General features: G+C 42.2%; 1 protein-coding gene across 1 annotated transcript; it reads right to left on the bottom strand.

The window, feature by feature from the left end:
* Nucleotides 1-2,041: 2,041 nt before the first annotated feature.
* LOC308517256 (eukaryotic translation initiation factor 1-like) lies at nt 2,042-2,410 on the bottom strand (the record flags this gene model as incomplete). Its single annotated transcript, XM_081088371.1, has 1 exon — nt 2,042-2,410. The coding sequence occupies exon 1, from the start codon at nt 2,381-2,383 to the stop codon at nt 2,042-2,044; it is 342 nt and encodes a 113-aa protein (XP_080944497.1). The 5' UTR covers nt 2,384-2,410.
* Between the last annotated feature and the right edge of the window lie 11,531 nt (nt 2,411-13,941).

Genomic DNA, 13,941 nt, shown 5'->3' on the forward strand with positions numbered 1-13,941 from the left:
ATTTTAACAGGGAGTAAAAGGAAGGAATAGGAAAACTCTAAAGCAGGAATATGGTAAGAGAAACGGAAAAACAAAAGGGGAAAAGTGAGGAAGATCATTTTGGCATAAAGGTAAAGTTGAGATATAGTAAAATGATGCTAAATGAAAGATGAAAATAGAATGTAGAACACTAATCCCAAAATAAAATAAAGAGAAAATAAAATGACACTTTCTAAAAAAAAAGGTAAAATGGTAGTAGTAATAATACTGGTTAAAAATAAAAAATGTGGTCATTAAAAATGTAAAATCAGGTGAAGCAAAAAGAAAATAATTAGTTTCTTAGGTAAAAGGTGAAAAAAATAATGTGCAGTAGTGAAGGTCCTTCATTTCCTCTACTCTTCTGTTTAGCATGCCTTAGTCCTGTCAGGTATTCAGGAGAGTGTTGAAGTTCCCTGCGATACACTGTTCCTCTGTGTTGTAAACCACAGTCCTGATTTTAAAGCAGGCTGTATTTCTTTGTTTCCCAGACTGCCTTTGTTTGTGTTTACAGAAGAGTCAGTTTGTGGTTCAGCCGCTGGGTGGCAGTGTTTCTGGATTGACCTCTGAGGCTATAAGTTCTCTCTAGCCAGTATTTAGGTTTTGATTTCTGTATAGCACTTAATACTGGTGTGGGAGAGTTGACTGCCCCAGTGCTGGTTCCTTGATCATTACTCCCCGCTCTGATTCCCAGATTCCACAAAAACAACTTTCCCCTGCAGTCTCTGTGAGTGACCCCAATTGGGCGATCCTATGTATTGGGTTTAATAATCAAAAGCAAAGATTTAAGGAGAGAAAAAAAAAGCCAGAGTAAGTGCAAGCTCACAACCTCCACTGTCCAGCTCTGCGTGCACACAATTCTCCCAACATCTCTTCCCCACGTCCTCTCTCCCCTGGCACTAAGCAGCCAGCACACTGGCAAAATCCGAGGCTGCCTTTTTGCACCCAGTCCAGCTATGGGCTGCTTTTTAGAGTTCCCTTCTGCCAGCAGCCCTGTGGGACCCCTTCCACACTCGTGGATCACGCTGGCCCCAACAGCCGCAGACTTTGTGGGGTGCAGACTTCCCCCAAGCACATTCCTCTCTCCAACCTGAATTACAATCCACACCTTTATCTAGGCAAATTCTGACCTTTCCGTGAGGAGGAGCAGGGCTCATCTGAGTCCACGTATTCGCTCTGCTTGAGATCCAGCGTTCCTGGGTTCGTAGCTGGTCCCAGGGTGCCGTGGTTGCAGGGTCTCTGGATGTATACGCTTCCGATATCAGCCACTCAAGATGACGTGATCTCCAAGGCTGAGCTGGCCTCTCCAGGAGAGATTTCAGCAGCAGTGGAGGCTGCCCCGTTAGGGAAGCCCGATCCGGCAGTCTCCAACAGTCCCCTGGAGTATAGCTATCGCTCATCCACAAATTTACACTCTCCGTACGTCCACACACTCTCCTTCCGTTCTCTCACTCACATTGTCTTGCAGTCTGTCTTCCGATTCCCACAAAAATTCTTAAAAAAAAAAAAAAAAAAAGGGCTCGACCACAATGGCTCAATGGTTGAGTGTCGACCTATGAACCAGGAGGTCATGGTTTGATTCTTGGTCAGGGCACAAGCCCAGGTTGCAGGTTCAATCCCCAGTAGGGGGGTGTGCAGGAGGCAGCCGCCCAAGGATTCCCTCTCATCATTGCTGTTTCTATCTATTTTTCCCTTTCCCTTCCTCTCTAAAATCAATAAAGATATATTTAAAAATAAAAAATAAAAGAAAGCAAAAAGATACCAGTGTTCATTTCTAGTTAGGTTTGTAACTTCTCTAATTTTTCTTGGACATTCCTTAGCATTTGTCCAATTTCATCTTTGATATTCTTTTTTTTTTCTTTTCAGTTTATTGCATGAAGGAGTTACACTAGTCCAAGTTAAAAGCAGACCCCAAATGGTTACATTATACAAGCTGTGAGGTTTTTAAACTTGTGACAAGGGACAGGAGGGAAATTCTACTCATTGCAAAGAAATCCTCACTTAAGTTTCTGTGAGCCAAAAGCACTTAAAACCCATGAACCTTCAGCTGGTCGTCCTTAGCCAGTCCAATCTCGACAAGGAACTGGCATATGTTCTTGCGCTGGTCACCCTGCAGCTGAATTACTTCTCCATATTCTGGATGCTCAATTACAGTACCATTGCAGACAAATTTCTTCTTAAAGGCCTTCACTAGTTTCTTTTTATCATAATCATCAGGGATCCCTTGGACAGTAGTAAGGGTCTTCCTGCCGTTTCTCTGTTGAATTCTTATATGGATATAATCCTCAGTGCCAGCGGAAAGCAGGTCATCACCCTTACTTGCATCAGCAAAGGGGTCGAAAGAGTGGAGGTTCTGGATAGCGGACATAGGATACGATTTCTTTTCCTCGGTGGAAACGGCCTGTGGAAGGCTGCGGGGGGAGAAGGCGGGCAGGGGGGACGGAGCGTCGGGAAGCGAGGGGGGCTTAAGGGGGAAGTTGCTGAGTCCGCGGCAGCGGCTCAGTCACTCTTTGATATTCTTATATAAGCTATACATTAAGAAAATCAAAGTCCTGTGATATAATTAACAAATGATTTGATCATTTTCTCCAACCTATTCAAACCCATTCTGTGGGGCTAATTTTTCCCCTGCCAACTAGATAAAATTTAAGGCAAGTCTTGTGGTTTTATGGTCAATCATCACCAAAAATATATATATTTTTCCAGCTACTAGTAGTTATGCAAACAGTCTCAGATCAAAATTAAAATATCTAGTCCTGTGTACTAGTCACAGAATTCAACTGCATTTATAATTAACTATTTTTTCTGTCAGACATGCTTTGAAAAGGAAATAGGTGTGATCAACTCCTCTGTGTCTTCACCATGAGCTTCTATCCTCCTCCACTCTCTAGGGTCACTCCATCTTCTAGGCTTAAAGTGTAGGGAGAGCTAAGGGGCAGAAACATCCTCAAGAGACAGATACTTCACAAGTTGGTGCGCTATGAAGGTTAATTCCAGCAATCCTGGAATGTACCTGCACTGATCTGCTCAAATAAGAAATGGCACCAAAAGGCATGATTAATAGTGTCACCTGAGAACCATGTGTCCAGATGGGGGTAATTTGTACCAGCTCATCAGCAGTGTTTATTGGTAACAGTGAGGATGATTTGCACCTGGTCTTCATGAGACCCCCCCAACAAGTTTCATCACTGGGACTAGTCATATAGTAAGGATACACCTACCTGAGGTACAGAGTATGGAATCCCCAGCCAAGGCTCTGCTCTGGGCTGCCTGGCTCCCAGGTGTACAACAGTGGTTCCTGCAGGAGGAAGACAGCTAGAGTTTGTGCCCCTTCCCTGTCCTTAGATGTGATGCAGCCTTGGAGCTGAGAGGTGTATCCGTGAGGTAATGCTGGTGCTGCTTTACCCACTTCCTACAATAAGCTGTGAGTTTGGAAGCATTGGAATGTGGGACCCTGTGAGTCTTCTTTAGACATTATGCCCCACCTGCCAGTCAGTGCCATCAACACCAGTGCTTCCCAGGACTGGCAGTCATACACAACTATTTCAAGGGCACTCTTGTGGGTTCTTCAGAGACTCCTCCTAACACTGGATTTTTCCCATATAAGTGGGCCCAGCATACCCCCACAGACTTTCTGCTGGGTCCACTTTGCCTTCCAGCAGCCTTCCTGGTTAACATCTAAGACAACCCTCGTCAGTTTTCTCACACTCATGGCAACATCTGGTAAAACAGAGATATATTCTTTGTCCCGATCAACTTGGGGAGTGAAAGTAAGACCTTTTGCAGCACCTTTTCACTCTTATCCTTTCTCAGCAAAATAAAGCAACAGCAGTCCTTTACTCTTCTATGCCTCAGGCATGATTCAAGCATCCAACCATGGGGACACATGTCAAACCCACTGGTGGCCCCAGTGAAGACCTAAAGTAAAAGAAAAAGACCTGAAGTAAAATAAAAATCTTCCACCTTCCTAAACAAAAGTTTTCTTCTAATTTCTATTCAACCCTTTTATATTTTTAATGGCTGAGGGAATAAGAGACTGGTTTTGAACACTTCCTTGCAATTCCTGCATGGTGGTCTCATATCTCACTTTCTGATGTAAGTGAATACCATGGGCTTGAAGCCCTGGAAAAATCAAGGATTTGAGTCCACACCTGCCTGCTTCCACATTTCATATTCTTTCTACTATTCCAGACACCTCCATTTATGTCAAGTTAATGATACCATTCAGAATGTATTTAATATGTTATAATACTTTTATTTGGGCCCTGGAAAATATGTCTTTCCAGGTGTGTATTGCCATACTCTTCCCTTCTCAGTGATTATTTTTTCCATTTTACTAAGAGCTGAAAAAACAAAGGGAGCTATTGGTTTTCCTTTTTCTTGCTCAAGTGGAAAATTTTAATTAGCTCTTAAATAGTGTAAATAGTGAAGTTTTAACTTTTGTCTAACTATGATCTTGTGGCATTCATTCTTTCCTTAGCGAAATGAAGAGGTTTGGTAAATTACAAAAAAGGATTTTTTTCTGAACAAATTGCTCAGAAAGGGCATTTGAAAGCCTTTGCTGCTGGTTACTGGTTCTGAAGCCTCTGTTTTCTGGAGTTTTATTTCCATATCAGCAAATATGTAAATGTCACCACATCCTGTGGGTGATGTTACTGTCTACATTCTGGGGAATAAAGTCAGAGCTATCTGACACCCCTTCTCTCCTTGAACTTTGGCCAGGTGTCGGCCAATGAGAAGTCACTAGGGAAATGTCTTCCCACAGCTTATTATTTCCCTCTCTCATTCTGTCCACTTCTTCCCACAATTGCTCCACAGTGGAAGCAAATCAGGAGAAAATTTTGAGCAAAACACAACAGTTCCTCTTTGTTTTTTAATAAAAATAATCCATCTTCCCAACAACATTTACCCAACCACATAAAAGAGCTAGCAGGGCCTCTATCCAGAAACAAGTTTGTAGGAATGACCCACAAACATAAATCTCTCGGCAGATATAGCATCCTGCCATGGCAGAGCAACAGTCTGGGCTTCTGCTCTGGAACTTTTACCCCCAAAGTGTTTAACTGCATGGCTTAAGTAAGCACCATCACATTAGTTACTCCCACTTCAGGAAGACTTGAAATAAGTGTTTTTCTATAAATTAAAAAACTTTTTGATTGTTATATGATGAAAAGAAAAAAGATTTTTAGAAGAAAAGTGTAAACACTTTCCTTCACCATACCTCTTAGGAAATCAAAGTTAGAAGCTTGTCATATATCTTCCGATATACTATATATATGGCAAATTCCTTCAGAGATATTTTTAAATGATATATTATAAACATCCACTCTACCACTGAATTCTTTTGCCCCCTAAAATAGGTATTATTGGGTTATAAGTCTAGCTACAGGTAAGAGAGATCCAAATTAAGAAAGCTAAAGTTTCTTTCTACATGACTTAGCAGTCCATAGGTAGATGGTCAGGTGGCCTTCTGGAACTCTACTCCACACAATGAGCCAAGCATCCAAGATTTTCCATTTTGTTGCCCACTCTCCCCAAGCAGTAGCCCTCATCCACCTGGCCTAACTTAGTTTGCCATCATAGCCATATTACAGAAAGTAAAATGTAGAAAAGAAAGAGGAAAGAATATACCTCACCCCTCCTTTTTAGCCTTATATCTCATTAACCAGGATCTGGTCACATGGCTATACCTTGCTGCAAGGAAAGCTGGGAAATATAGTCTTTACCCGGGAGCTATGTGCCCAGCTAAAAATCATGGAAAGAGAGAGACTTATTTGTGAGGAAGGTAAATAAATACATGTCACTTTAAATTATTCTTTTGAATAAACACTCAGCTTTCTAAAATGTGGATGTATTATAGTTTATCCAATTATTCTCCTATTTCTAAAAATGTGCACTATTTCCAAGTTTTTATTATTTTCCCTTTGCCATGAGAAGCAAGAATACTTGAATCTGAGTGGAGATTTACCAAGTATATTTAAACAAATGCATTGCATTTTAACTCTCCTTGAATAACAGATGAGGGGACTGTCAAGTCTCTTTTCTTCTATATTAAATAATGAAAGAGGATAAAGAAACTCATGTGAAAGGTCACAACCCCCTTTGGTTTTCCTTTGTCTTCTGAGTGCTTGTTATTCCCTTCCCAGTGAAAGGAGCTGTTGACAATCAAGCAAATTGAACTAGACCTACATACTTAGCTAAGAGGAGGCTGCCTTTAGGGAAGAACAATGACCTTGTTTTTTTCTTCAGCTAATAGATTGTAAACTATATTCTGGGTGGTACACCCTTCAGTTTAATTTACACTTCAAAGCTGAGGGTTTGTAGCTATGGGTTTCCTGGCAAGAAAATGGCTTTGCGTTAAAACACAGATTCTCTATAACTTGAATGCACAATCATAATGCAGTCTTGGGAGGGGGGTGGAATTAAGAGAAATTAAGGAAGAGAGAAAAAGAAGGAAGGAGGCAGGGAGGAAAGTACAGTGGGAGAAAGAAAGGAAAAGTTGTGCAGCAACCTACAGGCACCAGTAGTATGTTCCAGCGAAAGGCCTCTGTTAGTTAAATCTCTTTGGTTATAAATAACAACAAAAAAAACAACCTCAAGTTGGCTTAAGAGGGTTGGGAGGACAGTGTATACAAATAGAGGAGTGAGGAAGTTGGTATCAGGGGAGTAGGAGCCAACAAGTGGAAAACTCTGAATATCCGCTCCTTTTCCCCCTGAAGACTAGACTTTGATGCTTCTCCATGCATGTCTGAGCAGAAGGTGAACATGTCCCAGCTCCTGAGATTCTGTTCTCTCTTCAAAAGAGCAGCTGAGACTTACTGGCTCATATTCTCAACTCCAAATTCCTAGGAGGAAAAAATCTGGTTGGTCCAGCTTGGATCAGTGCACCATTGGTCCATTCAACTGTGGCCAGAGAGGCACAATCAAGTAGTACAAACATGGCTGCCAGGGCAGCATCCCTGTGAGTAAGTGTAGTCTCTAAGAAAGCATGTTATTCTTAACTGAGAAGACAGCCAAGTATCTAACCAAGTTAAAGACAAAACCAAGTATCTACTCAAGTTTCTTAATAAAGGAAGTATAAGATGTTCTACCTCAAGTAATATAAATTTCAATGTGATCCTTGCCATCTCGAACATATTTCCTGGATTAAAATTCAGGTTACAAAGTTAAAGATTAATTATAATGTATGTAGCAGCTCTTATAAACAGTATACACAAACCTTAGCATTCAAACCAATAGTAAAAGATCATTACTTATGGTACAATCATCTGAAGACTACCCCAGATCACAGCAAGGGAGGTTTGGGAATTTCTCATCACAGGAAAGTCATTTAATCCTTACACATATAATGACCTACCTGCTCCTAGGAAGGTATACATCAGGACAAAAACAAGCTCAGAAAATGAGAGAGAAGTTAAATTTAGGATAATAGTTCCCATATATAGCATGGAGTTAAGCTAGTTGGAACACAGAAGTGAAATGTTCTGCAATACCTACAGCATACACTTTACAGCCACTCCCATAGATCCATTCACATGCCTTTTTCCCAGACCTCCTTGCCCCAGCCTTCTAATCTTTTTCCTGCCAGTCTTGACCAACCAGTCTAGCCATTCACCATTGCCTAGGAGTCCATTCAGATTCTTAACTTGAACCATTTCTTCTTCCATAAATGTACTCAAAAGTCTGCCCTGTGAGAAGGTTTAGGTATTTATTGGTTACACTAATCTCTGCTATTCCCCTCAGGATGCTGTGTTGTTTTTTATTTACAATTGTTTAAGTAACTTGTTGCTGAATAATAAATTATCACAAAATGTTGGGTGGCTTAAAACATCAATCATTGTATTAGTCAGCACTGTTCTGTGAGTTAACAGGAACTTAATTGGACCAGTCTTCTGTTGATCTTGCTTGGAGACTCTCATGCAGATGCAGTCAGATGGCAGATAGGGAGGGAATGTCCAAGATAGCTTTATTCAGGTAGCTGGCATCTTAGCAGAGATGGATGGGAGGCTGGGACCTGTCTTTCCATGTAGTCTCTTCTAGAGCTTCTTTATACGGCAGCTGGATCCCAAAAGCAAGCATTCCAAGAAGACAAAGACCTGTGTGCAAACTCTTATCTAGTCTTTGCTTTTCTTGCCTATTCAAATCCATTTTGCCAAGCTCAGAGTCAATGTTGGAAAGCACTATATAAAGGTGTGAATATTGAGAGATAGCTCATTGAGGGCTACCAAAGCAGCTGCCTATTTGGCCATTGGGAGAAGAGCAGTTCCAAAGTCTTCCATTTGGCTCTTTCCACTACAATATCACTTAGCTTACAGGCCAAGAAATAAATATGGCAGTTCTGCAAACCACCAGGGATGTCTGTTCCAGGGAAATGACCTCTGGATGAGTCCATGAACTCAGTGTGCTCTGTGAGTTGGACCTAGGCTATCTAAGAGGGAGGGGTCCCAGGTATTAATGTCAACTCATACTCTGCTGCAAATAATCTTTGAAATGTTTGGGTATTCCCCTTTAGCCAATGTACAGTTAACTGAGTAAACCATGGGAGGCCATTGGGGGAACTGTTATCACATTCACTGCCATGTTGCTGCAGGGTCCTTCCTCCGGAGGAGTCTGCATCCCCTTCACTTGACAGGTTCCATGAGCAAAAACTGTCGCAGGTCGGGAAACTGGACAAGGGACATCATAAATTGTTATTGGGTAGTTTGCTCAACCTCCTGATATTTTTTTTACATGGAATGTTTTTTATTGATCTCAGAAAGGAAGGGAGGGGGAGAGGGAGAGAGAGAAGAGGGAAAGTGAGAGAGAGACAGAGAAACATTGATGTGAAAGAGAAACATTGATCAGTTGCCTCCTGCACCCGCAACAGGGGAGCAAACACGCAGCCTGGGTATGTGCCCTGAACAGGAATTGAACCCACTACCTTCTGGTGTATAAGATGACACTGCATCTAACTTAGCCATAGTTTCAGGGCTGATATCTTTTGATTGTATAAACTGAACAATCTTTTGTTGGCTCCGCATCTATCTTACCTGGAGGGATGCTACATTTTACTAACCATTTTCATAGCTCCCAGTAGGTCAGGGTTTCCAGCTGCCACCTTGACCTTACCATGAATTATAATAACTCTTCCTTCTGATAGTTAAGTATCACCACCTGGGTCATATCATCCCCATTGCTATCACTGAAATCAGTACTGTAACATCCTGGCCTTCAGAACACAACCACCACTGAACTTCTCAATAATGTCCTTCTTACCAGCTCATCCCTTATTCTTTCTTAAATGCACGGTCCTTCTGACTTTCCCAGGGAAAATATTAGTTGGGTTAGAATTTTTAGACTTATTTAGTACTAGAGGCCCAGTGCATGAAATTTGTGCACGGGAGGTGGGGAGGTCCCCTCAGCCCAGCCTGCATCCTCTTCAATCCGGGACCCCTCGGGGGATGTCCAACTGCCGGTTTAGGCCCTATCCTGGTATAGACCATCACTTTCTCCAAGCTTCCAAGAGCAGTGTGCTAGCCTCATGTTAGCATCATCTCCAAGAGTCTTTGCCAAGGTGTTAAACCATGTATCCTGTAAGAGTGTTTCCATATCAATAAACTCTCCTTTAACCAACATTATTTTTTTCCTTCAACGCCACCCCAACTTAGTCCAGCATCCCACTCATACTTTTCCCTTTTTCGACATGTTGGCTAGAGATTGCTCCTCCCTTTTCTCCTTGTGGGGTGCAATAAACAGAAAACACCTTTTCTGACCAGGTTATATTGTGACTTAACTCTAGTTATTGGTCTAGAGAAGAGGAAGAGATAAATCCTGGATGTGGCCCGGATGAGCAATGTGTTGCTTTTCAAGGCAGAAGCCCAGACGTCACTACAGTAAGAATAACATCACAATTGCTGTGATACTTAGTGTGTCTTCCCCCCTGCTTAGGGTGTTTAGATCATTAGGAGACTCTGATACATTGGACTTGGGAAAATTAACTGCTCAAGAGTTTAATTAAATAAGTTCCTAAGTTTGGGAGGAATAGCTCTTCAATCTCCTAAAGTTTGACTTATTAGTGTGTTAAATCATGTGTAAATATTTAGAGGGAAAGTAATTATTTAGTGATTGAAGAAATGTCTATTGTCTCACAAATCCAAATAGCCTGGGGTAACCAGGCTTGGTACAGAATACATTCTTGATATATGTTGATACTGTTTAATGATAAAATCCCTTATATTCAAAAGATAGTACCAAGCAAAACACAGTTCAAAACTAAATATAATTAACAAATTTCCCCCTTTTATATGCCTTGTGTTCCTTCACCACAAATATTTATGAACTTCTCTTGGTCGGCCATGCCATAGGAGGAGCTTTGTATCTGGTTCTCACTTAATTCCTTCTATCCTTTGTCTTCCTGGAAGGCAGCAGATAAGGTGTGCTCCAGGGCCTAGTCAGTGTCATCTGGAATTGGTAATTAACTGAGACTTTATCCAATGTCATTTCCACTGAAAAGGCTGCTCTATTTCCAGGGTGGAAGAAAATCAGAAAAGTAAAAACAAATTCAGATTTACCTTTGTGGGGTGCAATAAACAGAAAACACTAAACTACTAACACTTCAGAGAAGCCAAGAACAAGACAAAGATTCTGATTTTAAAAGCAATCCCCTCCCAAGTGTGTTTTAAGTACTTTGGGTTCCACAATGCATGCTTCCCACAGCAACCCTCTTAGAAGTGTGAAAGCAAACCCCAGTGGGGTTACTTCCTTTGCAGAGTAAAGCAGTTAAGCTCTGCACTGCAACTGGATCACTGTCCCTTTCCTGAAGTTTTTAATCCTCAAGTGAAATATAGATATGAGAGCTTCCTGGTTCAATTCAAAGAGACTTTCATGTCAAGAACAAAAAGTGAGTCCACAATGCCCATTCTGTTTTCACCAACCTGTACGTCTTTTGGTTTTTCCTTTTGTTTGATTTTTTTTCAGACTCTTCATTTCCTTTTAATTTTATGTTGAGATAGTATTTACTTTTCAAGTCACTTTCCTGAACCAACATTTTAGCAACCATCAGCCAAGTCGGCCCAAGCTGCCCCAGCAAAAGAAGGTACAAGTGCAAGGTGGCTGGTCTTCATCTGACTACTGTCTCTGGCATCCCTCGGCCCTAACAGATCCATGATGAGGAGGCCGCGGCGTGGACACAGAAGTTTCTTGCCATCTAAGATAGTTTCCATGAGGTGCTGAAAAAGAGAAGAAATAATTCTGGACTCCAGAAACTGGGCATCTAGTGCCAGCACAGCCTGTCACTAACAGGCTATGTGCCTTGGGCAAGTCACTTTTCCTTTATGTGTCTGAGTCACCATTGGAACTGCCCCTTGTCTGGGAAACCTGGAAAGAAAGCCCAGGTATTCCCTCAGGGAAGTGTCCCCTGACTCAGCACAAAGGACCCCACACCCAGTCCTGCCCCCAACCACCATGAGAGCCCCAAGCGAAGTCCCCTTTCCCTCCTCTCTTAAGCTGTTTTTGGACCTGCTTAGGATCTACTGCTCTCACCAGAAAGCCCTAGTCTGTGAGTGGTGACTCTTTGCATACCCTCTTCATATGTACGGGCATTGATCTCAGCATGTGAATCAGATCTTGGGTCGAAGTCCATCCAGGTTCTTCAGGGTGGTAACAATAGACAGTCCCTGAGGTCTTTGCTAATTAGAAAGCACTATCCAGGAAGACGCAAAGAGCGCTGCATATTGAAATTAAGTTTCTGGTAGTACCTCAAAAAGTAAAAGGGAACAGAGTACATCAATTTTACTAATATAGTTTATTTAACCCAATAGACCCAAAATATTATCCTTTCAACCTGTAATCAATAAAAATACTAAGAAGATACTTTGTTTCAAACTTATTTTTCCATACTAAATCTTCAGGACCTGGTCTTTTGCATTACAGCACATCACAATTTAGCCACATTGTAAGTGTTCAAAACCCATGAGTAGCTAGCAGCTACTGTTTGGGGCAGTGTAGCTATAATGAGATCCCAGCGAAGGCCCCAGACTCCTAAAACTATTGTTGTTCCAAAAGGTATTAGCATATTTATCAAAACTAAGATGGCATCAATTATAAGATGTGTTTTTGTTTCATATACCACACAAAAAATAATTGTAAATACCATAAATTATCAAATCAATTCAAAATTTGGAGATATTAAACTATGAGAAAAATTGTGTACCTTAGAACTGATTGCAAAAAGGAAAACTAGAGATATGATAGTTTTCCCTGAAAGGCCTGACCCAAGGGGATGCTGTTGGGTGGAAAAATCCATGTCTTTCCTGCTGTTGCCATTCCCTGTGAGATGCTACCTCTCCCCTTTGACTCTCTTCACTTGACTCCTATCCATCCTTGTCATCATTAGGAAGCGCTAATCGTGTTATAAGAACCCTTGAAATGACACTTATTTCCAAAGAGGATGTCTAAATGGAGAAATTTATTGAACACTGCTATACAGTGAGCTCACCTACCTTCCAACAACCCTGTGAATTAAGCATAATTTTCATTTCCATGAGAAAAAATAAAAAGCAGACTTAGAGACTCAAAGAGGTTATGTAACTTATCCAAGGTCAAACAGTGTCAAAATGGCAAGTTCAGCGTTCAGACCTAGCTCTGTCTGACTTAAGAGGCCAGGTATTTTCTCTATAATCCAGAGGAGGTGAAATCAGTGAAATGACAAGCTCGGTCCCAGAAAGCAACTACTTACCTACTTCCTAACAGGCTATCAGATCCCTTCAGGAAGGACTAAGGATTGAGCTGTTGCAGTGACCCGCACCTTGGAGAGGGTCCAACGGGTAGAGGCGGAGTGGGATGAAAGACCAAGAGACGGGGTTGGGAGGACTGGCACAAGGCACCAGCACCAGCACCAGTACCAGCAACTTTATTCTTTACATACACTGCTTTATATCTAAGTTGTGGCTGGTCATGCTTCAGAGATCACTGCTAGGACTTGGCCCATTATAGGGAAGTAGCAGATTGTTACAGGCTGGGCAAGACTGGGCAAGCTTTGTCTAGATCCATCTATGTTTGACAGTTACTATGACAATCAGGTTATGTTTTAGTAACTGCACTTTTAGCCACCGAGGTCGTGCCTCGGTCAAGCCTTGTCTAGTTCCACTTTGCTGCAAACTCTAATAAAGCCTTAAACCTTTCCTGAGCTTTGACCTTAAAACCTTCCAGGAGCGACATAGGGTAGAGTCCAGGGCTTTGCCATGTCCTCTGGTCAGCTTAGACTTTGCCAGCAGCATGACGGTCCCCAACAAGCTGTAAGTGGCCTCCTGCATCAGAAACATCATGAAATGCCAGCGCTGGCCACAGTACTGGGACATTGGAGGTGACTCAGCAGGCTTCCTTTGCAAGGCTGCAAGAAGCACCTGGGACTGATAATCCCTTTAAAACAAGTGCCATCCTAAGCTCCAGTGAAATGCCTCAATGAGCAGGTGCAAGTACACAAAAAGAAAGGGCAGCTTGTGCATTTCTGGAGGTGTGACTGCACAGGTGAGTGAGTGGTCACCATCCTTCACTCAGGACATGAGTGGCAGCTGCATTTCTCAGGAGCCCAGCTGCCAGAGTTGAGCAGAAGGACTTGTTTATCTCCTCCATGGGCTTGACAGCAGCAGCAGAAGACCTCACTCAGGTCCTGACAGGCCAGCCAGATTGAATCCCACTCCGGCTCAGACGCTGAAATGTGGGAGGGGAGTGTTTTTCAAGAGAACCCCCCAGACAGCACGCAGCATTAAATGATGCTCCAGAGCACCCTGGCGAAGAACTCACCTCTCTGCTGCAAGTGTGGACACACTAGAACTGCTCCCAGGAGCTACTATCACTGGCAAGGTGTGACTGTCAGGGAGAAAGTGCACAAGAAAAGAGCAGTAGGATGCCTTAGGAGAGAAATAATGCTAGAGAAATAAGCTCAGA

Source organism: Myotis nattereri (genome assembly GCF_964212035.1).
Source record: "Myotis nattereri genome assembly, chromosome: 3".
Lineage (NCBI taxonomy): Eukaryota > Metazoa > Chordata > Mammalia > Chiroptera > Vespertilionidae > Myotis > Myotis nattereri.